Source organism: Gossypium raimondii, chromosome 2 (genome assembly GCF_025698545.1).
Source record: "Gossypium raimondii isolate GPD5lz chromosome 2, ASM2569854v1, whole genome shotgun sequence".
Lineage (NCBI taxonomy): Eukaryota > Viridiplantae > Streptophyta > Magnoliopsida > Malvales > Malvaceae > Gossypium > Gossypium raimondii.
The window spans coordinates 37,129,743-37,155,008 of NC_068566.1; the positions used below are offsets into that span (position 1 = coordinate 37,129,743).

The following is a 25,266-nucleotide window of genomic DNA, read 5'->3' on the forward strand; positions in this document are numbered from 1 at the left end:
TTTTTATTTTTATTTTTATTTTTATTTTTATTTTTATTTTTATTTTTATTTTTATTTTTATTTTTATTTTTATTTTTATTTTTTGTAATATATGTATGCCATGTGGCAATTTTTAATTGGATTGAAGTGTCATGTGACACATTGTAATTGGGCCACATTTCAACCAACTTTTTTTAACAGTAATGGGTTTTTTTTAACAGTAGTGATGTTTTTTTAATGGTAGTTGAGTGAACGGATAACAGAATGTAAAGTCAGGTACCAATTTGACCCCAAAAAAAATTTAGGTACCAAAGTGAGAAAATTTGTATACTTTAGGGCCAAATGATGCTTTAAGCCTAGTTTAAATATTATTTATCCATACTATTATTTAAGTGTCTTCTTGAATTGATGTTACAAGTCAATTCAACATCAAGATGCTATTTGATAAACTAAAAATTAAGCTCTAAAAATTAAGTATACTAAAAAATATTAAATAATTAATAAATATTATTACAAATTAATTTTGTCATTAATTCTTTGGGATCAAGTGCCCTTATTGTAGTGATATTGTCTATATACCTTATGTACTTGTAATGTTTGAACAAATTGGTTTAATAATTTTCATCATTATCATTAATATCTATTGTATAACATCCTCAACAGTTTTTGCACACAAAGAAAAATGAAAGTAAATATTATCTCATTGGTTATCTAATGTTTAACTAATATTGAATTACATTATGTGGTCAGATCATAAAGCGAGAAGAAAACTTGTATTAGTAGATAATCTAAACAAGTCCGTAGTCTAATTGAAATTGAGAAAATCAATTGAAAGACTATTATATTGTCTATCAAGTCCAATTAAAGAGATACATTGTCTTGGGTATTGAATCCCATGACTCCCAAAAGATGGAGACATAGATGTGACTAACTGGACTGACAATACATTAGACAGGTTCTAATAGAATAAATCATAGATCCGTTTATGGATGTATTCACTTGTGATGTTCATAGTGTGGCTTACCTCAATCTTGAGTAAGTGACAGACCATATGTATGTGACTCATATACTTTGATGTATTAAAAACCTGAGTTCAATTAGTAATATAGTCCAAAGCTGGTAAATTATGTATACGACCTCTGCATGACATATCTTCTTTTAAAATAATGGAATTTACAGCCCAATAAGGGTAAATAATAGCCTCTTATGGTCATTACATGGTATATGGAAAAGTAACGTGGTCACAAGTAATTTGTCATAAAAAGAATGATTTGACTACTATTTGTTAGTAAATGACTTTTTCATAAAGGAAGATGTAATGGATACCATGAGATAAAACAAGATTATACTGGGAGAATGAATTATATCCCAAAGAGATTAAGGATGGTAATACACATATGATACGGTCATTGGACGAGCACCATAACGCCCCGAAAATCCCAATATGACACATTGCATAATTTTGAGCTCGAATATTGAGAAATAATGATAAAAAATTTCAATGCGCGACTCAGATAAGAAATTTTTATGAGAGTAATTTGATATTCGAAATGGAAATGTGTGAAAAGAGTTATAAAAGCAAGAATATGTCAAAAAGGACTAAATTGTAAATTTTGAAAAGTATAGGTCTAATGTGCACAATTATAATAATATGAAAATATTAATTATTATGTATTATTTGACATGAAATGGATTGAAATATGATTTGGTGTGATGAAAATCACTTTTGGGACTAAATTAGAAAAAACGAATAGTAGGGACTAAATTTAATTTTTTCATTTTTTAAGAAAAGAGTCAAAGTTTGATTTTCATTACTCATGGAGTTATAATAAATATTTATGATGAATTATGAGCTTAAATTGGTCTACGATTGAATTTTGAAAAGAAATCTTTAAAAAGGGCAAAATGATAATTTTGTTAAAAAAGGTAATTTGGTTAGTTCTCGAGACTTCAATGATGGGGATAATATTTAAATATGATATTTGGTATCTAAAATTTATTCTGAGATCGTTCGAACCTCGTATTATGGAAATGGGCTTCAAATTAGTAAAAAATGGACTTGAAACAGGTAAACATGAGCCCAAAGCACATTTGTTGGTATTTTGAAGATGAGAAAGAAACTCATCAGCTCATTCTCTTCTTCTCTAATTACAGGAGCAGAAAAACATGGAAGCTTCCACTTCCTTCTTTCATTTTCTTGTTTATTTCATCAATCTCTCTAAAAAATTCCACTACCCACCTTAAGATATTAATAAAATCTTTATCGAAACTACCTCCTAAACTCATTACCATTATCAAATTCACTAATCTCAGCTTAGGGTTCATAGGGCTTTTGTGAGAGAAGATGAAGCTAGAGTGAGAAAGGTTCAACAATGGTAAGAAATGGTTTATTACACCTCCGTTAGTTTATATTTGTTGAAAAATGATATGAAAAAGCTTAGAAAGAACTTATATTAATTATTGGTTATATTTTTTGTTTATGGAAAATGAGGAAATAGTGATTAGTGGGTGTTCAAACTTGATTTATGGTAGAATAAAGCTTGTGGAGACTTGATTTAGTGTTGGAAAGAATCCGTTGAGGTAAGTATCATGGATACTCATCGTTCTCCTAAGTTAGTAAGCTTAAGTTTTATGTAATTAATGTTATAATTAAGTGTTTAACTATGCTAATATTAATGGGAAATTCCATGACATTAATATATGAAATAACACATTAAAATGTGAAGTTGTAATTATATAGCCATGAGGTGCTTTTGAATTAAAATTATAACATAAGAATTTTTTGGTGCCATGGAAGTATAGGAGGATATCTATGAAGCATGTCACTATTATGGAAACATTAGATAAGGCCACTATGGCCAAAAACATGTCAAAGTGCAAATTCCTACTTCAAGTCGACAAGTGTTTATACAAGCTTACAATATCAAAACGGCTGAAAGATTATGAAAATCTTTTGTAGACACTTATTTTATGTTTAATTGAATTTATTGAAATTAAATTGAGTATAGTATTGTGAATTTATATTTTTATGTTTGAAAATTGTGGTTTAGATAAGAAAGTAAATGTTGATACAAACTTAAAATATTGAAACGGCTGAAAGATTATGAAAATATTTTGTAGAAACTTATTTTATGAAAATATTTTTAGCTTTTATTGTTAATAAATGGTTTTTGTTAGTTTTATGCCCTTTTGAGACCCAAATTGGCCCAATGATGCCACGAGGACCTAACGATAAAATTGATTTAATGTAGGAAGTCAATAATGACTCTAACTTGAAAAAATCATCATTTAGAGGGGGTATCGCGACATTGAGGCATGGAATTCGTGATACCGTTGACAGTGCTAAAGTGAAGAAAATTGAGGCAAACTCTAGTGAAATCGTGATACCAAGGATGGGTATTTCGAAACGAGATCCCTAAGACTCTCAGTTTTAATACTTTGTTGGGCATTGTTACACCAGAGCCTGGGTATCGTGATACCATGCATGACGAGGAGAAAATTGACTACAATGGTAGTTTTTGTCCAGCACCAATCAAAATACAATGTCCAAGGGCATTTTGGTCCAAAATTTTGGGTTGTACTCAGAAATTAAAAGCCACTTTTGGTAGAGAACTCAAGGGTTGTTTACTTTTCACTTTCTTATCAACTTTTTAGCTAAATAGTTGTTGTCTTCTTCATATTTAGGGTTTTAGTTTTAAAACTTTTATGGTGTTAGATGTTAGTTATTTATTACTGTAGATAGGTGTTATTTACACTTTAGTACTCAAAATTTACCTTATATTTTTATTTTCATCCTAAGTTCTTAATAAATTTTTGCTTCATTTTATTTTCAAGCTTAAAAATATGGTCTTTGAGAGTATTTGTGACCTCCATTGTTGCCAACATTAAAAAATGTATGAATTGATCGTTTATTAGGTTGCTATTTTTATGGAAATGATGTTAGGTAACTAAGTTTAGGGTTGTTGGTTGATGGAAATGTTGTTTGGTTAGTTTTTGGTACAGAGACTAAATTGTAAAAACTAAACTAAATTGAATAATATTCAAAACTTAAAATTGACGCCTCTAAGAAAACATATAAATAGGTGAGACCAAGAGGGGATCCTATTGAGCATCAATTTGTTTAGCTCGAGTTATTTTGGTGGGGTCGAGAGATAAACCGAACTAAATCATCAAATTTGGTAGAATGGTGACTAGGAGGTAAAATTGAGCCAATTGGAAGTTTAAACATTTTAGATCCCTAATCTAAAGACTAATAAACAACATGGAATCCAATCGAACACTTGTGTTTCTTGAATTGTTAATTGTGTAATTTTGCTTGTTTTACAATTTGGTCTTCATTAGTGTTAAGGCGTTACTTAGCTTAATTAACCCTGATCATGAATTATCGTAATATAGAACTTAATGAGTAGTTAGCTAGATTTCTTTGTTACATGCTTGTCAATTAGGAAATACTTTGTCCTTGAACTCTCTTGGGTTCGATCCTTGGAATACTCGAGTGTTCCATTGTAATACTAAAAATATTACAACTCGACCTGTTACACTTGCAGTATACCGCCCTATCACTGATTGTTTTTGTGTTGATTCTCAACCTTGGTTCATGCACAATGGGGCGCAGTCAATGTGTTTATTGATATTTTGAAAATCTTGTAACAAGGTCTTGGTAGCTTAAATAAATAGTTAGGATACGGTTGACATGCCAATAGGGACTCTTGATTTGTACTTCGGTACTCTTGTTACTTGTATTTCGGTTGTCCTTCTCCTAATACTTTAGTTGATCCTATTTTGGTCTTCGAACACCTACGCTTCGGCGTTCCTATTATTGTAGTTCCAGGTAAGTCGTCCCTAGTATCCCTATTTGTTTTTCTAGGCTTACTAAAGGCTGAATTTAAACTGATTTCATCATTGTATGAATGAATTTTTGAAATTGTCAGATGTTATTTTTTTTACTTATGAACTTTATGGAACTAAACTAATTTCTGCTTTTCGAACTGTTGAATAGATGCTATTAACACTACTTTTAAATGCTTTATAAACCATTGTACAAAGTCCAAATTTTCGTTTAAAAGGGTATTAACTTTAAAGAAATTAAATGGAAAAGTAAACATTCAAGAAAGTGGTGTAACAAAACATTTAAACAAATTGTGGTTTAATTAAAACCCTTAATGTGTTATTGATGTGAGTTAATAATTGTGTAAGTCCTTAGGGGTGAAAATTGAAAAAGGTGAGATTCATAAATGAATCAAATGTCAAAATTGGAAATACAAGCATAATGGGAATCGTTAATAAATCATCAAACTATAAGTTGAGCTTAACTTGCAAACTCACATGAGAGGTCTAAAATAGTAACAATGTGGCTTAAATAAACTTGAAATGATGCTTCATCTAAAGGACTCAAGGTTAATAAATACTCAGGATAAAGTTTGATTATCCTTGTTACTTACTAAACTTTATAGCTTACGTATTAGTTGTTTAAAACATGTAGGTACGGACTTGTCGAGAAGTTTCTATGATAGCTAGAGAGCATCGCATCATCCAATGATCCTATAAGGTTGTTTTTCAAATGTTAAAGTGTAATTTGTATTATATTAGTGGCATGTATACTAAATCTCATGATGAATATGAATATTTTAATGTGAATAGCATGTACTTAGAGCATCAACTTGTATAAATATGCTTATTTCATATGTCAAATAATACTTGAAACTTGGGTTATGGTGTAGTGGCTGAAGACTTAAGAAATTAGTTATAGTTCAAGAATATGCAAAAATTGTAAACAGTTTCAATACCACCTGAGAGACAACTTGTGTCGCCTAGGCGGCAACTTAATAAAATTAGTATTATCTACATTAACACTTGAGTGGTGGCTTAAGCCGTCTAAGCCGCTCTTTAGTGAAGAAATTATAAATCTAGTACTGCCTAGGCGGGAGCTTGGCAACTTAACGTACTGTTACTCTTTTTTGTTTTGCTTAATTTCTTATAAATTCCTTAAGAATTTGAGTAACCTTTGACAAATTAAGTAACATTCCCATATTTTACAAATTACCTAGTTATTTTGTTTTAATTGGCACTATAAGATTTTTTAACTTTGTTTTGGAAGCATGAAATTCATTTTGAATAGAATTTAAATATTTTTCTATAATTTATAAAAAAAATGTTTTATAACTTTATTTTCTTAAATAAAGTATTGGTTTTGCTCCGAAAGTTCCATGTTAGTGTCTCACGTTTGTATCAACCATTGAGACGTGCAATGGGCGTTACAAGCACTTAATATAGTACCTTTAATAATGGTATATAATTAGGAAAGCTCAGTCATGGTACTTTAGTAGAACGACTCCATGACTAAATCATGTTGTCATTAATAGACGAAGAGTCGGAACTTAATTACAAATTATTTGAGCCCTAATAATATATGTCAAATCGGACCCTCCGCTAGCTCATTATAATCTTAATGGTTTGCAATAGAATCGATGATATAAAAATGTGAAACGACGCACTAGAGAAATAGATCACATTCATCACTATCTACAATGAATGCATTTTCTCACTATGAAAAAAACGACAATTTGGAAATTAAAATAATTTCTTTTAATTATTATTTAATTATTTTAATTAAATAATTGAAGTTCAAAGTGGAAATTAAATTAATTATGCCATCATGGTTTAATGAGAACAAAAATTAAATTAATTTACTCATAGATTCTAATACGGTAAAGTCGTCATGATTTTAATGAGATTATAATTGAGTTGAAAATAATTTAATTAATTAAATGAATAAATAATATTTTGAGCATAGGAAATATATTTATTGGGTTGGATAAATTATATGAGTTGGTTTAAATACCAAATAACACATATAATTGACCCGATATATGACAAGGCCCAACTAAGCTCGACTTAGTAGTAGGGGAGGCAAACCCTAGTCCCAGAGAGGGGTGTCGCCGCCCCTTCATGTACTCTCCTAGTAGGAGTCGATTTTTCTATTTAAATATGTTTATTTGGTCACACCTTGTTCTATTGAGACTCTTGTTATTTTCTCTAGATTAAGGACTAAGTAAAAAAATTCACTTCACTTGCGTTGATATTCTATCAAAATATAGTCAAGTTGTTTTCTCAAAAATATTCTATATTTTGATAGAGTTCGTCTTCGATTTTTAGCTCTTGAAAGTTTTACAAATGTTTTCGAGCTCACACTCTAACAAACAAATGTCGAGATTAGTAGAGAAGATCGAGTGGTAGCCAAGAACAACTAAGTCTGCATAATCCAAAAATAGAAGTATAATTCACGTAATAGGTTTAATTTTATAAATATCACAACTAGTCAGTTTCAAAGAAAGTTTTAAACTTCTGCTATGCATCTCGACATTGTTTTCAAAATAAAATTTCGAATACTAATACTTATATAAATTATATAAAGACAATTTAAATTCAAAATAAATATACAAGATTTGAACCTAAAATATCAAATATTTTAAAACTTTAAGTTTACCATTTCAAATAAAACCTCACTAATATTTTACATAAATTTTATTTTCATGCGATAATTTAATTCAAATAATAAATTTCAAATTCAAATTATCTAAAATTTAAAATTTTAATAAGATGGCTGAAATTGAATGACACTTTTCCTTCTCCCAAAACTGCAAAAAGAAAAGAAAAAATTGTAATCATATATATATATATATACTATAACAATCCGATGTTTCAATATAAGAAAACATTCCTATGTGGCATATTTAATAATTTGTTATTATATAAAATTGTTGTACAAGCCCAATTTTGCCCAGCCCAAACTAACCCAAACCCCAATTACAACCCAAACCGAAGCCCAAATGCACCGGCCCAATTTCCCTAAAAAAATACCACTTTTTCTATTGTTTAAACATATTATTAACCTTATTTTTAACATTATTTTACATATTTTTAAATTAAAAATATGCCTTAATCGTACACTATAATGACAAATGGATTAATTTCCATTTAAATCCTTGGTTCAATTACCACTTAAGCCATTTAATCAATAAAAAATTATATCAATTAATTTTTATAGTTTTTACGATTTAGTCCTTGTACCTTAATCACTAACTGTTCAATAAAATTATAGGACCAAATTTCAATATAACTCTATAATAGACTCATAAATATTAATAAATAAGATTTATTGATTCAATCATCGAAAAATGATTTCCGAAACCACCGTTTCTGGCACCACTGAAAACGGGCTGTTACACCTACAATAATATGCAATTATAATTTTAATAAATTATTCTTTCAATATGTAATATACCAAAAAAATAAAATGAATATTTGATATGGTAAATTAATATTTAGGTAACTAAGTTTTTTTATATGAAAAATATGTTTGTATAATAATATTATATTTAAAGTTGGAATCATCCAACATTTATATCAATTGATTATGAGTGTTTCTTTTAAATTAATATTATATTAGGTATGATTTATTAGCAAGAAATCAGAATAAAAATAATTATACGATTTTATTGGCTAAATTACATAAGGTTTCTCATAATATCATAATTCCTAATTGTAAATTAGAGATTTTAGTTTAGTCAAATATTACAAAAATTTTCGTAAATAAAATTTCCAAAACATAGCCATACATGGGCATTGTTAAGTAAAAAACATAGGCTTAGTTTGGATGGGCGGTGTGTTTTGCTCCGGTGAGGTTAAAAACAGCGGTGGCGGTGAGATTAGTTACTTAGCGGTGAGATTAGAAATAATGGTGGAGTGTGTGTTTGGATTCAAATGCAGCTGTAGCGATGATGTGAGAATAAGAAATGACTATTAAGGACATCATATTAGAATTAATATATAATAGAAGTTTTTTAAATTATTTTACTTTTTTTAAAATTATTAAAATATGTGAATTTATAAATTCATTATTAAAATGTATCTTCCAATATTTTAATGAATTATATAATTAATTTAAATTATTTATTAATATTTTTTAGAAAAATTATTTTTACATATATTAATATACATATTAATAATTTTCTATTAAGCACCTTTCTCTTTAAATTTTCTATTAATATACATATATGATTTATTTTTACATATATTAAGCACCTTTCTCTTTAAACTTTTTATTTGTACCTGCACAACCCCCTTTTGTTACAGAGAAAAGGCATAAGTTGTAGAAGATCGGTAATGGCAGAAGTTGAAAATGGTTGAAAAGCCCACAAAAGTCCACTACCACAACCACAACCAAACATGGTTGAAAATGGTAGAAGTTGCAGCAGCAGAAACACCACCATCAGTACAGAGAAAAGTCCAAACAGCAGAAACCCAGATCATTAGAATCATAACAAATAAAGCTTGAGGAAGGAGATAAATGACTTACCTGGAGCTTTGTGAAGTGAACTGGTTGCACAAATTGAAGAAGGAGAAGCACGGTAGGAAGAGGAAAGATATGGAGAGTTAAAGTAAGGGTATTTTTGGAGAGTTAAAATACCAACAAACTCAACTGCACCTCCATTCTTCTTTGAAATCACCGGTGATTTTCAAGTGAGCGATGTGGTGGAGACTTAATCTCACCGTGACCGACTTCTTTGAACCAAACAAAGACATAGCGAGTGAGATTGGCACCATTTCCCCCCTCCCCCCAACTTCACCTCACTGGCTGTAAAAACCAAACCAAAGGAAGCCATATATTATTTTCCTCAACATTGTCATTGTTTCCAAGGACAAGAAATAAGAAGTGGTAATTATTTTTAGTTTAAATATATATTTTAAGACGATTGTCTTTTACATCAATTTTATTTTATTCATTACATTCATAGTATTTAATTTAATGCAGGAAAATGTAGAAAACAGTGAAACCTAAAGTTAATAGTATAATTAAATTTAATTATTTTAGTCGATAATATTAATACATATCCCATACATAACCCACTAGAAGAGTTATTAACTGTGATCTAAAAGGATAGGGATGACCACGCTATAGCTTGATAATATTAATACTAAACCTGTTGTTTTTGATAGATTAAATAAAAATACACGAGTGAATATAAAGTTGCCTAAATGAATAGATTTTGTTTTAAATAGACTCTTCAATATTAAATATTCAATACACGAACCATGTCATTGAATTAAACCAACTTATATGGGTTTATATTAATTCACATTTGTTATCAATAACAATTTTTAATTTATATATTTATATTAGCTTTGAAATGCTATAAAATTTAATTGATAATATAACAAATCCACACATCATTAAAAATTTATATAAAATTATTTTAATAAACCATTAGTTTTTAGTAAAAATAAGTTATTAATTTTAATATGTAGTGTAATTCCATTTATTTAAATTAATATTGACAAAAACTAAAAATTTTAATTATTTGGCACTCTGAAAAATCAACTTATTGTAACTATATGGAAACTATAACTTAACTTATAATATGTCAAATTATTTATTACTAAATTTATAATTAACATTCAACAATTTTGCAAAATAAAAGTAGAGATATATGAAAATAAATGAAACCTTACCATAAACACTTCAAAGTAATTGCTTTATTTTTATTTTTCCTTTTATGTTTAAAAAACTGCCAAAAAAGTTAAATATTTTTACCCACATAGACACTTTACATATTTATATAAACACTTTAATAAATTCTAATGTTTGAAAATATTTTTAATTATTATGTTTAAAATGTTAAATTAAATTGTTTTAAAAATGTTTTGTACATTAATTTTTTAACAGAATTTAGAAAAATAAATAAATATTTTAACAACATATTTAAAACAACTTTAAAACTTTTTGAAATTATTAGAAATTTTACTTAAATGTTTAAAATTAGATTAAAACATACTACAATTTTTAATTAAAAATGTATAGAAATTTAAAACTATTAACATGATATTTTCAGATTATTTAAAACTACTTATAAATATTTTTTACAAAACTAATTTAACTTTAAAATTTATATAAAATGTATTTAAAATATTATAAAATAATTATATTTGGAACAAAATTTAAGTTGTTTATATATTATTTATATAAACATTTTAATTTTAAAAAAAGTTTAAACTAATATCTAATTAAAACATCATTATAAAAAAATATAAAATGAGTAAATATTATTTTCATTGATATATGATCAGTCCGATGGGTATCCAAATTAGTAAGTAGTCAATCTATGAGATTGACACGTGGGAGCTTTCGCTTTCAACACGTAACGTCAGTCTGGTCCGAACCCGGTTCTTAACGAAGTCCATGAGAAGGGTTAGGTTGGTCATTGGCGCCGGGTGCGTGCGGGCACTAATATTGGCATAGTCTAATAGACGAAACTGTAGATACCGAGAGACTCGAGAGACGTAAGTTAAACTTGGAGAAGAGACGAAATTGTAGTTGACCCTTTAACCATTTATTTCTTATAAACCGAATCAGTCCTTCGGCGATTTTGATAATTCCCCCATCTCCCTAGATCTCCTACATTTCGGAGGTTGTAAGACTTTGAAGACTCGGCTATGTACGTACGCCTCCTCTTTCTTTTTCGATTTAATAATTTTTTTCTTGTTTGCTTTTGGATCAGATGGCGGATGCGCAATCCAGATACGTTAAGCTGACAAAAGATCAGGCGCCTTTAGAGGATATCCAACCTGGTGAACTTAATCAGCCCATTGATGTTCCTCAGGTCTCTCTCTCTCTCAAAACGATTTTATTCTTTTTTTTTGTTTGTTTGAATTGTATTGAGAGAACCTTGTTGCTTAGAATTTTGAAATTGCTTTACCATGTCACTTTCTTTAATTATTTACTGAATGCTCACTTTGGTGATATGAGAGGATGGTATAGCTATTTTTTTTAGGTTGATAATTATAGTCTGGAAACCAGTTTGAAAATCGGGGTAAAGATTTGTTTGAAATCCACCAAATTTGCGCATGACCTATCAACCGTTGGAAGCGTTGTTTTGGGGACACTCAGATCTGTTTGGAAGACCGATTCTAAAATGTTTGTCAAACGTTTTAATGGTTTTTCTTGGTGTGCATAGGAAACATAATTTAGTCAGTAGATCTTTTACACACTTATCTGGCTGATTGCTGAATTTAGGACCAAATCTTCCACTAATTGAGTGATTTAGGATTAAAGCTTTTATTTGTGTCTAAGAAGTGCTAAACTTTTTTTTATTTGTAATAATTAAGGGTTTTCTTTATTTATTTTTTCTATTTTTTATGAGCTTCACTCGCCAATTAGATAGTAATGGAGTAATTATCCCTTAGATCTTGTTCCTCAAGAAAATTATGAACTTGTAAGGGTTGATAATTGTTATTAATTTATATAACATAGTATGATACAGCTTAGGACAACCCCCCCCCCAAAAAAAAAAAAAAAAACGGAAGCTTTTTTTTCTTGTTGGGAGATGCACATTGGGATATTCTCTCATCTTTTGGATTGTTTCTTAGTTGCATGTCCGAAAGTGCAATGAATGTGGACAGCCTTTACCTGAAAACTTTGAACCTCCTGCTGTTGAACCTTGGACAACTGGAATTTTTGGCTGTGCTGAAGATACAGAAAGTTGTAAGTTCATATGTCTTTACTTTGTCAAACAATGACTTTGTCCTTGTTATTTGTTGAGAAACTCTAATTAATTGTGTAAGAATGTTTACATACTTGAATCAATAAACAAATTTTTATGTATGTTAACAGACTCATTTTCCAATTGCTTGATGATTGTAAGCATGTTTTATACGAGTGTAACAGAAGGAGAAAACTTTTATAAGGAAGCTGCTGTAATAAAATAGTTTAGCATAGGACACTTCTATGCTATTATCCTTCATTAAAGCTATTGTGATTTACACTAGCATATTGATTTGTGCTGCAGGCTGGACAGGACTATTTTGTCCATGTGTTCTATTTGGGCGTAATATTGAGAGCTTGAGAGATGATACGCCTTGGACTACACCATGCATTTGTCATGCTATTTGTGTTGAAGGTGGCGTTGCATTGGCAGTTGCAACAGCTTTTGTCCATGGTATTGAGCCGAAGACAACATTTCTCATTTACGAGGGTTTGTTGTTTGCTTGGTGGATGTGTGGAATATATACTGGCCTTTCTCGGCAATCCTTACAGAAAAAGTATCATCTCAAGGTAGTATCTAATCTTTCGTTGCCCATATGCACTTATTATTAATGCTAAACAAGCACAACCTTCTAAATATAGACTATCCAGTTTAAGTAGTTCTAAAGTGGCACAGTATTTTATCAAATAAGCATGTGTACTATCATAAAATAGAGTATTACTTGGTCCAACTAAAATAAACATGGTTTATATGATCAGCGAATTAGCTTATATCCATAGAAGTAAATTTGAAAAAGAAAAAAAAGTTTGTCTTAGAGTTCTATCTAACAATTTGAACGTCTTGAAACCTTTTGTTTCTGAATATTATCAAATTGTAATTTAGTATTGATTAGTAACTATCCTTTGTCTCTTACCTAGATTACTAATGCACTAGCCTGTTGTGTCTTTTGGCACGGACTGTGGAGAATGATGTTGGTTCATATTCAAATTAATTTGATATCCATGCCTGAGTTTTAGTTGCTGACATTTGAATTTTCAATATGTCTATTAATTTGTACCGGCATCCAGTAGCAAGTTTGCCCAAAAACAGCGGGAGTAAGAGCTTCTACTTCTAACATTTTCTGACTTGTATTTGTTAATTGCAGAATTCACCCTGTGATCCTTGCATGGTGCATTGCTGCATGCACTGGTGTGCTTTATGCCAGGAGCATAGAGAGATGAAGGGACGGCTATCAGATGACTTTGTCATGCCAATGACTGTTGTCAACCCTCCTCCTGTTCAAGAGATGACGGCCAATAATGAAAACCAGGATTCCACACCACCACCCTCTGGGACTAGCACAAACTTGGAGATGCAAGCTCTCTAAGTTCCGGCATTCTTAGTAAAAAATGGCGCATATTGTTGAATGATTTTTGTGTTGGAGGGATTTTATTTAAATATTCATGCCTTGTTTCTCTGTAGAATTGGTTAGTCTTCACAAAGAACTTTTCCATACTCTTCTTATGGTACATCTATTGATACTGAGAGATAATTCTCTAATCAGCGAGGCTTTTGATTTGCTATATATATATATACACAGATACCGTTACTTCGTTTTTAATTGTTTCATTGTACATAATCCTTCATGATTTTTTGTCAATTGCTATCACCCCATTGAAGTGGTACCTGGAGATTTGCAGTTTAAGCCATGTCCATGCAAAACCAGCATCAACATTTCAACCAACCATAACATGTAGCAGTAAGATTTTAGAGATTTTATATCAAGCGCTAAAGTTTATGATTTTTTAAGTTGTATTTACTGACGATTAAAGATGTATAAACCAGGCATAGCAATTCGTGTATATTGAATTTCGCTTTCCATTTTGTATTAATTTGTGCATGTATAAATAGAACAGAAAGTATTATGTCGGGTAAGTGTCAAAATTTTAGCCACAGTAGGATACATATCTTGGCATGTTTTAATAATGTTGATTGTCTAAATCTGTCATGTCTTGTGTGTTTGCGTCTTCTTGAAACGGATTTGGATTGTTGGAAGACTGAGTGTTGGGTTATGAACTTTCGTTGGACCTGCAAGGAAACGATGGACTAAGGGTGGAGTTGGCACTTCAATCGATGGACTAAGGGTGGAGTTGGCACTTCAATTGTTAAGAGATGACAATGGAGCGGGATGGATGGATGGTATTAAATTAATTTGGGTTTTTTATGTATATATTAAATAATAAAAATTAAAATGAATATCATAAAAAATTTAAATTTACGAATTTGGATTTTAAATATTAACGGGTATCAGGTTTTAAATTTTAAGGGCTATAGGCTTTTAAGAGTATTAAGTTTTAATGGGTATTTGAGTTTGGGTATGTAAGATTATGAACTTTTAGCTTACGAGTTAGGGTTTATTTAATTTAAAATGTCAAAATTGAAAACCGACTGAATAAATCAATTAAGTCGAACATGAAAGTTGATTAAACCAAGAAACAGAATGAACCAATAGAAATGGATTTTTTGAGTTGGATTGTAAGGGCTAGTTTGACAATACTTTTGAAAAGTACTGTGGAAAAATGCTTTTGGGAAGTGCTTTTGAAAAATTTAGTTTAAAATTTGAGTGTTTAACATTGCTGTCAAAAAGTACTTTTAAGAAATAAAATGTCCATTTTAGACATGTTATTATTAAGTAACAAATATGTATTTAAATAATATTTAAATTAGTTAATATTATTAAATTTTAGTAAGAATATAAAAAATATTATAACTTGTTGTTAATATTTTAATATATAAAATATAAATTTTAAATATTTTTAAGCAATAAATATTAATTATTTATAGAATTTAATTAGAATATATAAATTATATTTTAAATATTTAAATATAACCATTAAATATTTGTAATTAGTATTTTAAAAATATTTTTAATTAATGATTTTAACACATTTGTAATTAAGCACCAAGAAAAAAAGTATTATGTTATTGAAGGGATAAAAAAGTAATTAAACACCAAAAGTGCTTTTGGGAGAGTAAAAGCTAAAATTTTTAGCTTCTCATTTTCAAAAGTACTTTTGCTAAAAATTTTAATTAAAAATAACTTATTCTGCAAAACTTTTCTTCTAAAAATATTTTTAGAGTTAGAAATATTTTTTTTAATCAATGAAGAATTGGCCTGAAATGAGTTTGGGAAGTAAAACCTAAAAAATAGGGTGAGTGTTGAGGCCTTGTAGTTTGGGGGTGAGAGAAGTGATACGGGGGCCCATGGCATCCTCTTCCGCGACATATTTATATTTTTAAAACAATTCTGACATCTGTATTTCCCGCTCTTTCTTCAGTTTCTCAAAATTTCAGAATTTAAAATGATCTCAAAGCCTTCCCATTTCTTACTTTTCTGCTAAACCTTCATTTTTAACTCACTCGCTTTTTTCATCTGAAGACCTCCAAAGGGTACTTATTTTCTTCACAATCCCATCCGATTTCTCTCCATTTTCTCTTGTCCTTTCAAATTATAGGATTCTCCTTCTCTGAGTCCCGCAATTGAGGCGCAATGTACATCAAGGAAATATGTTTGGAAGGGTTCAAATCCTACGCCACGAGGACCGTCGTCCCTGGTTTCGATCCCTTCTTCAATGCCATTACGGGTTTAAACGGGTCGGGGAAATCCAACATTTTGGACTCGATTTGCTTTGTCTTAGGTATCACCAATTTGCAGCAAGTTCGAGCTGCCAATCTTCAAGAGCTCGTTTATAAGCAAGGCCAAGCTGGAATTACTAAGGCAACCGTCTCCATTATCTTCGACAACTCCGATAGATCTCGGAGTCCACTTGGTTATGCGGATCACTCTGAGATTACAGTAACTCGACAAGTAGGTCACGAATAAATCCCCCCCCCCCCCTTATTTCAGTTATAATTTTATTTCAATTTGAATTATTCTTGCAAGATTTCCCGTTTCTTTAGTTTTAATTTATATGATTTCATGGAACTCTTTTCTTTTTTTTTTTAAAAATTGAAAATGTATTTGAAACCTCTGCAGATTGTAGTTGGTGGGAGGAACAAATATTTGATCAATGGAAAACTTGCGCAGCCAAGCCAAGTACAGAACCTTTTCCATTCGGTTCAACTTAATGTTAATAATCCGCATTTTCTGATAATGCAAGGTCGCATCACCAAGGTTTTAAATATGAAACCTCCTGAGATTTTATCGATGCTTGAAGAGGCTGCTGGGACAAGAATGTATGAAACAAAGAAAGAGTTCGCATTGAAAACACTCGAGAAGAAACAGAGTAAGGTAGATGAGATAAATAAGCTTCTTGATCAAGAAATACTGCCTGCTTTGGAGAAGTTAAGAAAAGAACGGATGCAGTATATGCAATGGGCTAATGGGAATGCGGAGCTGGATCGACTTAAAAGGTTTTGTGTTGCTTACGAGTATGTTCAAGCAGAGACGATTAGAGATAGTGCGGTTGGTGAAGTGGAAAGAGTAAAGGCAAAGATAACTGAAATTGATAATGATGCAGAAAGAACAAAGGTGGAAATTCAGGATATGGAGACAAATATATCGAAGCTGACTGCTCAAAAGGAAGCTACTTTGGGTGGAGAAGTTAAAACCTTGTCTGATGAAGTAGATTCACTATCTAAATCTCTAGTGCAGGAAGTGTCTGTGCTGGAGAGTAAAGAGGATACTCTCAAGGGTGAGAAAGAGAATGCTGAAAAGGTTATAGATTTCTGGCCCCTAGCTCTGCTGTTTCTTTGGCATCGCTCAAGCATTATAATTATCTAACATAGAGAAAATCTGTTTTATTTTCTCTTGAATTTGTTTCGTTTTTATCTGCTTTCTAGTGTTTTGTTCCTATTTTCACATAAAAGATTGATTTTAACATTTGGTGTTCCCAGATCATTCACAACATTGAAGATTTAAAGCAGTCTATTGAAGGTAAAGCCATTGCACTGCAAAAGTCTGAACAAGGAGCAGCTGATCTGAACAAGAGATTTGAGGATCTTTCTAAGAGTTTGGAAGATCTTGAAAAGGAACACCAGGTAAACACTTGCTATGTCATTGTTTTTCTAATTATAATTTTATAAGCATTTTATTTCTTGCATTCATTTGTAAACCAAATGTTTTGAGGAAGTTTGGGTAATGAACATGGCAGGCTGTCCTAGCTGGCAAGAGCAGTGGAAATGAAGAGAAATGTCTAGAGGATCAACTAGGAGATGCCAAAGTTGCTGTTGGGACTGCTGAAACAGAATTGAAGCAGCTGAAAACAAAAATTAGCCATTGTGAAAAGGAGCTAGGAGAGAAAACACGCCAATTAAAGTCAAAGCGTGCAGAAGCAGTTGATGTGAAGAATGAGCTTAATTCTAGGAGAAAAGGTTTGGAAAAAGTTGAAATTGAGTTGGAAAATCTTCCATACAAAGAAGGCCAGATGGAAGCATTGCAAAAGGTTCCACTCCTCTCCCTTATTGGCGAACTGTCTGAATTTTCTTTTGGCTAAATCTTTTTTAATGGACATACATTTGTAGGACCGTGCATCTGAGTTGGAGCTCATCCAGAAGCTGAAAGATGAAGTACGGGATCATTCAGCGCAGTTAGCAAATGTTCAGTTCAATTATCGTGATCCCGTGAAAAATTTTGACCGGACAAAGGTGAAAGGAGTGGTTGCAAAACTAATAAAAGTGAAGGATAGCTCAGCAATGACAGCCTTAGAGGTTGACAGCATGTGAATGATTTTTTTTTTTTTGTTCATTACCATTGAATTTTATGGTAACCCTTCAAATCAACTTGTAGGTTACAGCAGGTGGAAAGTTATTTAATGTGGTCGTTGACAGTGAAAATACAGGAAAGCAACTGCTTCAGAATGGTGAACTACGAAGAAGAGTAACAATTATACCTTTAAACAAAATCCAACCTAATAATGTTCACCCTAGGGTCCAGCAGTCTGCTACTAGATTGGTTAGTCATCGGCGTTCTTTTAAATCTATTACTATATTTTCAAATCTGTCCCTTTCTATGTTTTGATTTCACATTATATAATATATTTGTAGGTTGGCAAGGAGAATGCAAAGCTGGCACTTTCTTTGGTTGGCTTTGATAAGGAATTGGAGGTATGCTTTGAAGAGGCTCTACCCTTATGCTGCATGATGGCTATTGACAATTTCTAGATGAGCTGAGCTATATACTTTGAACCTCTATACGCAGTGAAAGAAAATTGATGGTAAATTTTTTTTGTTCAATGTTGTCTTGTTCTGAAAGTTTTGAATGATATTGCAGAGTGCTATGGAATATGTATTTGGTGGCACTTTTGTTTGTAGAACCACTGAAGCTGCAAAGGAGGTATGTCTATATGAATGTGTCCAACTATTTGTTTTTTGAACATATGTAAAACACTTCACTTCTTTTTTTCTTTTTTGGCCGTAACTTACGTCGAAAGTTTGCCTTCATCCTCCGTCGCCTCTGAACTGCTTGTACTGTGAATTCAGTTATGGTTTTTCTTTTCAACTCAACAAATCTTTTGTAGGTTGCTTTTAATCGGGAAATTCGTACTCCTAGTGTCACCCTTGAAGGTGATATATTTCAACCTAGTGGTCTTTTAACTGGTGGAAGCCGCAGGTAAATCAGTAGGCTACAAGCATTCAAGATTTTTGGTTCTCGTAGAACGCGTATGATTTATTCTTTCTATCTCTCCATCTTCTTTTTGAAACTAATCGTTTCATTTTGCTTTTGGAGTGGGTTGGCGGGGAGCAATTAAATTGATAAATGAATAATTTCTCCTTTTAACTTCTTTGTCGAACATTTCTTTTTCCAAATAGTTTGTATATATGTATTAATTAAAAATTGATATAATTTTCCACAGGGGTGGTGGTGATCTGCTAAGGCGACTTCATGATTTGGCAGAGGCTGAATCAAAACTTGCAGTGCACCAGAAGAAGTTATCAGAAGTTGAAGCAAAGGTAATACTTTAGCAGCTTCTTCTCTTTCCCAAATATGATTGTGAGGGCTAGATAAAAAAATTGCTAATTGAATGAATAACACAATAAATCAACTTTCCATTGTATTCGATTTTGTATTACCTTCAGTTTCTGATCTTGTAGATTGCAGACCTTCTGCCTCTTCAGAAAAAGTTCACGGACCTTAAAGCACAGTTAGAACTTAAAATGCATGATCTTTCCTTGTTTCAAAACAGGGCAGAGAAAAATGAGCATCATAAGGTTTTGCACTTCTCTTTTATGTTTTTTAACCAATCAGTTCAACTCATTTAATTCAACATCCTGATGCTTTTGGGAGTGATTAGTTTAATTTCTCCTTATTTTTGGTTGCAAGTAGCTTGCAGAAATGGTAAAGAGCATCGAGCAAGAACTTGAACTAGCAAGATCAACTGTTAAAGAAAAGCAGATTTTGTATGAAAAACTTGTTAGTACAGTTTCAGAACTTGAAAAATCAATTAGGGATAATGATAATAATAGAGAGGGCAGACTTAAAGACTTGGAGAGGAAGATTAAGGCCACAAAAGCTAAAATGCAGTCAGCTTCAAAGGATCTCAAGGTAAAATCTTAATACTGTTTTTTTTGTTGTTCCCGTAACCATTTCGAGGAAACAAAGGTTCAAATTATTTTGAACTTTTTATGCGATGCTGTTATATTTTAGCTTCATATCTGAGGTAGAAAGAGGTTATGGTAAATTTGTGTAGATATTTTTGGACTTCAGTAATGTGGTTACAGTTATTGACACTACCAATCTTTCTTTTCTCCATTTCCATGATCATACACTTCTAGTACCCAAAATCCTTTTTTCTTTTAGAGGGGGTGGAAGGCCTCTTACTGTCTGTTTTTGTAATTGATAAATGTTCGTCCTCCCTAGAGCTTCAAGTTTTTTGGTTTACTTTTCTGTCCAGATAATGTTGGCTCACTCATCTATGAAACTTGCTTTTGTGTATTTTTAGGGGCATATAAATGAAAAAGAGAAACTTGTCATGGAACGGGAGGCATTCATACAAGAACAATCATCTTTAGAGAATCAATTGACTTCTTTGAAAGTGCAAATTAACAATCTCAATGTGGAAATGCAGGAACAAGTGGCCAAGGTATTTGCTGATTTTGTTTTCAGTCTTGTTTAATTCTATGGTATAAAATTCATTTCCTCATACTGTGGTGCAGGTTGATTCCTTAAAAAAAAATCATGACCAGTTGCTATCTAAGTTGGATTCTGCTCGTTTAAAGATGAAGGAGTGTGATTCGGAAATTAGCAGTATTCTTAAGCAGCAGCAAAAACTTCAGCATAAGCTTAGCAACGTGAAGCTTGAGAGGAAAAAGTTGGAAAATGAGGTAATTTTATTTAGTCAGCCATGTAGGTGTCCTGACACTTGAGGCATCGAAATATAACTTTGCTTTTTTCGTTTAGGTAAAGCAAATGGAGATGGAGCAGAAAGATTGCTCCACGAAAGTAGACAAACTGATTGAGAAGCATGCCTGGATTGCTACTGAAAGGCAACTTTTTGGCAGAAGTGGGACAGATTATGATTTTGCATCCCGTGATCCTCATAAAGCAAGGGAAGAACTTGACAAGCTTCAAACTGAACAATCAAGGTATGCAGAATTAGACCAATTCTGTTTGCAAATATTTCATGTTCATTTAGTCGAGAACAGTTTAATACTTATCATCTTCTGCTATTATGAGAATGGATTGCTCACTTGGTTTGATTGGATTATCATTTTGTGCTCCCCCTTCATGAAGCCTTGAAAAAAGAGTGAATAAGAAAGTGATGGCGATGTTTGAGAAAGCTGAAGATGAGTATAATGATTTGATGTCGAAGAAAAACACTGTGGAGGTTGGCTGCTCTCAATCTCTATTAACGGTTTTTTTTAGCATTTCACTCTTCCTTATCCTATTGTTTCTCTGCCTAGAACGACAAATCTAAAATTAAGAAGACAATTGAAGAGCTAGATGAGAAGAAGAAAGAAACACTAAAGGTCACTTGGGTCAAAGTTAACCAGTAAGCATTGCTCTTTGATATGTTCGGTTTCTTTCTGCTTTTACTTGGTGTCGGAATCTCGTTTTTCAGATGTTTTGTTGATCTCTATGATGGTTCTTTTGATTTTGGGGTTTCTAAAAGATTTATCTTGCTTCGTCCTTTGTAATGCACTTTCAGTGATTTTGGGTCCATCTTTTCTACCCTGTTGCCGGGAACTATGGCAAAGCTTGAACCACCAGAAGGCTGCAGCTTCTTAGATGGTCTTGAGGTCCGTGTTGCATTTGGTGGTGTTTGGAAACAGTCCTTGTCTGAGTTGAGTGGGGGTCAACGGTCTCTACTTGCACTTTCACTAATCTTGGCTCTGCTGCTGTTTAAACCGGCTCCACTTTATATACTTGACGAAGTATGCTTTTTTATTTTTCTTCCGATTTACTTTACTGCCCACACAACCATCTGCATTCATCCCAAATTAAGTGACTTCATTTTTTTATGAAAGCGGATCCATTGAAGTACTTCGATTTGATTACTTCTAAGTTCTGATATGGTTTAGAAGTCATACTTTTTCTACTCCTTCTAGTTGGTCTTATTGATATTTCCTAGTGGCATCTTCATATTGACCCTCTGCCAGACCCATACAAGGTTTCTGGTTATTATGCTATGCTTTAGATTATTACAAATAGCATAGTAACGGCATGAAACAAGAAAATACGCAATTGTAGCCTGATATTTGAAAGATTGTTTAGACAAGCTGGACTTTGAAGTAATTTCTGAATCTTTTATTTGATCAATGGATTTTAATTTTGCATCTAAAAACGCTTGAATATGCCAACTTGCACAACCATAAACTGTTTGTTCTCCTGAAATTGTATTTTTCTTGTTTTGCCTTTTCATATCGTACCTTTTGTTTTGTTTTCAGTAAATTATTGTTCATTAAATGACACTCAAAAGTGATTAACCTCTTTATGGGAATGGTTGGAACAGGTTGATGCTGCACTAGATCTAAGCCACACTCAGAATATAGGGAGAATGATTAAGGCTCACTTTCCGCACTCCCAGGTTTGATGAGTCTCTGTTATTCCCCTTCCTTCCTGGAAATTCTAGTTTCTAGAATTATAAAACTCTAAAAGAAAATTCTACAATTATAAATTGCGCACTCATTTGATGCCTTAAAATATATCTGCAGTTGGCTCTGTTGGTAACGAACACTGAATAGTGAAACTAAAACATGGATGAAAGTATGTTTTATGATCATTAACTCTCTCAGTAAGGCAATCATTTTTTGCATTGACTGATTGTAACTCTGATTTCCCGATGCTAAGGTTGCCTTGGCTACAGAGACTATAATAAATCTAGGAGTCGACAGTCATTAGTTTTTTATTTGTTTATGAAACTATATCAACATGGATGTCCGATGAAAAATGCGTGGTGGTTTTTATTAGGGAGTAGCGGATACATAATCGTGTTAAGTTATAGGTAATGACAATGGGTTTTGGATGCATGCTATGCTGGCCAACTTTGCATTGGATTATAGAGGTGTAAAAAATATATAAACCCTAAACAAATTCTTATGTATTGTGGGCCTAATTAGTTATTGATCTTGCAGTTTATTGTTGTTTCACTGAAAGAGGGCATGTTTAATAATGCCAACGTTCTTTTCCGAACAAAATTCGTGGATGGTGTTTCCACAGTCCAGAGGACCGTTGCATCTAAGTCTAGCAGGTGATCGTCCAGTCCACCCACAAATAGAAAAACAAGTGAAACCTCTTTCCAGTGAATTTCAACAACTGAGAAGGCCGGAAGCCTGCTACATGATGTACGTATGATTGTATAAATTATGGAGTTTGTGTGCGAGTGGAGGTCTAGAAATCCTTGACCATGGTAACTTCTCATATTTAAGATGCGTACTTGGTAGTGTATGTTCCAAGTTTTATTCACCAATGTTTCTTTATTCATATTGAGTATGCAAGTCGCAGAACTGGATCTATTTGAACTGAGCTCTTCGGTAAGTGTTCTACTTACATATATGCATTGCGGACATTCTTGCTTATAGATTTAACTGTGAAAATGAAATGGTAGTTATATCAATTGTAAGTAGTACTGATATTGAAACAGCACTTGCTTTTTTGAGAGATGGGGTTTAACTCTAAGAGTCCAAACATTTAACTTGAAGTTTATGGCTCTTTCTTGCAACTCAAGTAACTTCTGGCAATGGTAATTTTCAGATCAGAGTTCTTGGATTCAAATTTGAAAATTTTCTTGCCACAATTAGATGATAAATTTAGAACTTAAGAATCAAACAAGGTAAGAAGGTAGAAGCATCCTTGAAAACTAAGCAAGCTATAAGGCTTTCTTGGGCACCAAGTTGGCTTGCGCGATCTTTGAGGAAACTTGAAAATTTCAACTAATTAAATGATTATTGACCCAATGAACTCCAAAATCGAAGAACTAAAGAAAAGAGACAAAAGATCATAGATGGATTGATGAAAAGAAGATAAAAGATGGATGTGAATTGCACTAACAAAGAAACTATATTGGTCTTTCATCAATCCTCTCAATTGATTTGAATCAGACAAGCTAAAGTTAATATGAATCTCTTTCACAATCTTGAAGAAGAAAGAAAAAAGAAACTAATCTTGAAACAAAAATATCCCTTAGAGTATTTTATTAATAAAAATCAAGCTCTGTCAAAAATAAAATAAAATAAAAAATCAAGCTCATCAACAAATAAAATAAAATAAAAAGTCAAGCAAATTACATTATTAGGTAACTAGCCATGCTTGCCTATTTATAGGCATGTTTAAGCCCTATTTGAACCTTAAGTAATTACTAAATTGTCTAAGGCCTACTCAATTATCTTGTAAAACAAAACTTAAACCTCTTTAGGTTTAGTCAAACTCTAACTATTGAAGTTAAAGTAAAAATTCATAATAATTAATTATTGAGGTTGGTTAAAAATAATTATAATCTGTTGTCTGGCACGTCTTTGTTTCTCTTTGTCTGTCCATTGTGATACATTTTTTTAGGTTTCCTTTCGGTTGTGGTTTTGATTCTAGTTACCTTTAACACAAATCTTGAGTTTTTTGGAGTAAGACTGTGGGGATAAATCAATGGAAAACGATTTAGCGAGGTTAAGGATTGAGAAAGACGAGGAGGTATGGCAATTCAATGGGAAAGGTGAAAAAAATACATCAAGGTATGAACATTGTCTGGTTGGCTGCTTTCTTACGACAAGTGCGGTGCACTTTCCGACAATGCGAAACAATATGTGGCATCCACTTGGGGGAGTTTTAATTTCAGATTTGGGGGAGAATAGATATTCGTGTAAGTTCTATCAAAAACTGGATATTGATAGAGTTATAAATGGCTGCACCCTGGACTTTTAATAATCATCTGTTGCTCTTTCACCAGTTAGGCGAGAACGAGAATCCGCTAGAAGTCTCTTTAGTTTTATCTTATTTTTTGGTTCAAATCCATGACCTCCCACATGGTTTCTTTTTAAACGGAATAGCAAAATAGTTTGGGGAATTTCTGGGGAAGTTTATGGAGTATGACACAAAGCAGATCAATGGTGGTTCTAGAAACTATATGAGGATTAAGGTTTTAATCGATGTGAGGATGCCCCTCAAACAACGCAAGAGTATTATGGTCTCTTCCTCGAAGCAGGTTTATGTGAAGTTTAAATATGAGAAGTTAAAATTGTTTTGTTTTTTATGTGGATGTTTAGGCCATAGTGACAACTTTTGTCCGATTAGGATAAGAGAAGGGGGAACGAGTTGGAGATGAGATGTGATCTTTCA

At 31.9% G+C, this 25,266-nt stretch overlaps 2 protein-coding genes across 2 annotated transcripts; both read left to right on the forward strand.

Moving 5' to 3' along the window:
* The first annotated feature begins 11,280 nt into the window (after nucleotides 1-11,280).
* Nucleotides 11,281-14,121, forward strand: LOC105788595 (cell number regulator 6). Its single transcript, XM_012615549.2, has 5 exons — nucleotides 11,281-11,447; nucleotides 11,538-11,639; nucleotides 12,406-12,520; nucleotides 12,825-13,090; nucleotides 13,666-14,121. Exons 2-5 carry the CDS (start codon nucleotides 11,538-11,540, stop codon nucleotides 13,885-13,887), a joined length of 705 nt encoding a protein of 234 aa, XP_012471003.1. The 5' UTR covers nucleotides 11,281-11,447; the 3' UTR covers nucleotides 13,888-14,121.
* Nucleotides 14,122-15,876: 1,755 nt separating this feature from the next.
* On the forward strand, nucleotides 15,877-23,554 carry LOC105788596 (structural maintenance of chromosomes protein 2-1). Its single transcript, XM_052627425.1, has 20 exons — nucleotides 15,877-16,368; nucleotides 16,537-17,217; nucleotides 17,397-17,540; nucleotides 17,654-17,944; nucleotides 18,024-18,209; nucleotides 18,289-18,453; nucleotides 18,546-18,605; nucleotides 18,772-18,834; nucleotides 19,019-19,110; nucleotides 19,355-19,451; nucleotides 19,593-19,709; nucleotides 19,825-20,043; nucleotides 20,441-20,581; nucleotides 20,655-20,822; nucleotides 20,899-21,083; nucleotides 21,232-21,325; nucleotides 21,402-21,490; nucleotides 21,647-21,872; nucleotides 22,451-22,525; nucleotides 23,073-23,554. The coding sequence occupies exons 1-20, from the start codon at nucleotides 16,051-16,053 to the stop codon at nucleotides 23,190-23,192; spliced, it is 3,531 nt and encodes a 1,176-aa protein (XP_052483385.1). The 5' UTR covers nucleotides 15,877-16,050; the 3' UTR covers nucleotides 23,193-23,554.
* Nucleotides 23,555-25,266: the final 1,712 nt, after the last annotated feature.

Bases quoted from the DNA above. Each gene is read 5' to 3' on its own strand.
- LOC105788595 (XM_012615549.2), top strand. From the start codon at position 11,538: ATGGCGGATGCGCAATCCAGATACGTTAAGCTGACAAAAGATCAGGCG. The intron at 11,640-12,405 runs GTCTCTCTCTCT...ATTGTTTCTTAG, and splicing joins AGCCCATTGATGTTCCTCAG to TTGCATGTCCGAAAGTGCAA. The intron at 12,521-12,824 runs GTAAGTTCATAT...TTTGTGCTGCAG, and splicing joins TGCTGAAGATACAGAAAGTT to GCTGGACAGGACTATTTTGT.
- LOC105788596 (XM_052627425.1), top strand. From the start codon at position 16,051: ATGTACATCAAGGAAATATGTTTGGAAGGGTTCAAATCCTACGCCACG. The intron at 17,541-17,653 runs GTAAACACTTGC...TGAACATGGCAG, and splicing joins ATCTTGAAAAGGAACACCAG to GCTGTCCTAGCTGGCAAGAG. The intron at 21,326-21,401 runs GTTGGCTGCTCT...TTCTCTGCCTAG, and splicing joins CGAAGAAAAACACTGTGGAG to AACGACAAATCTAAAATTAA.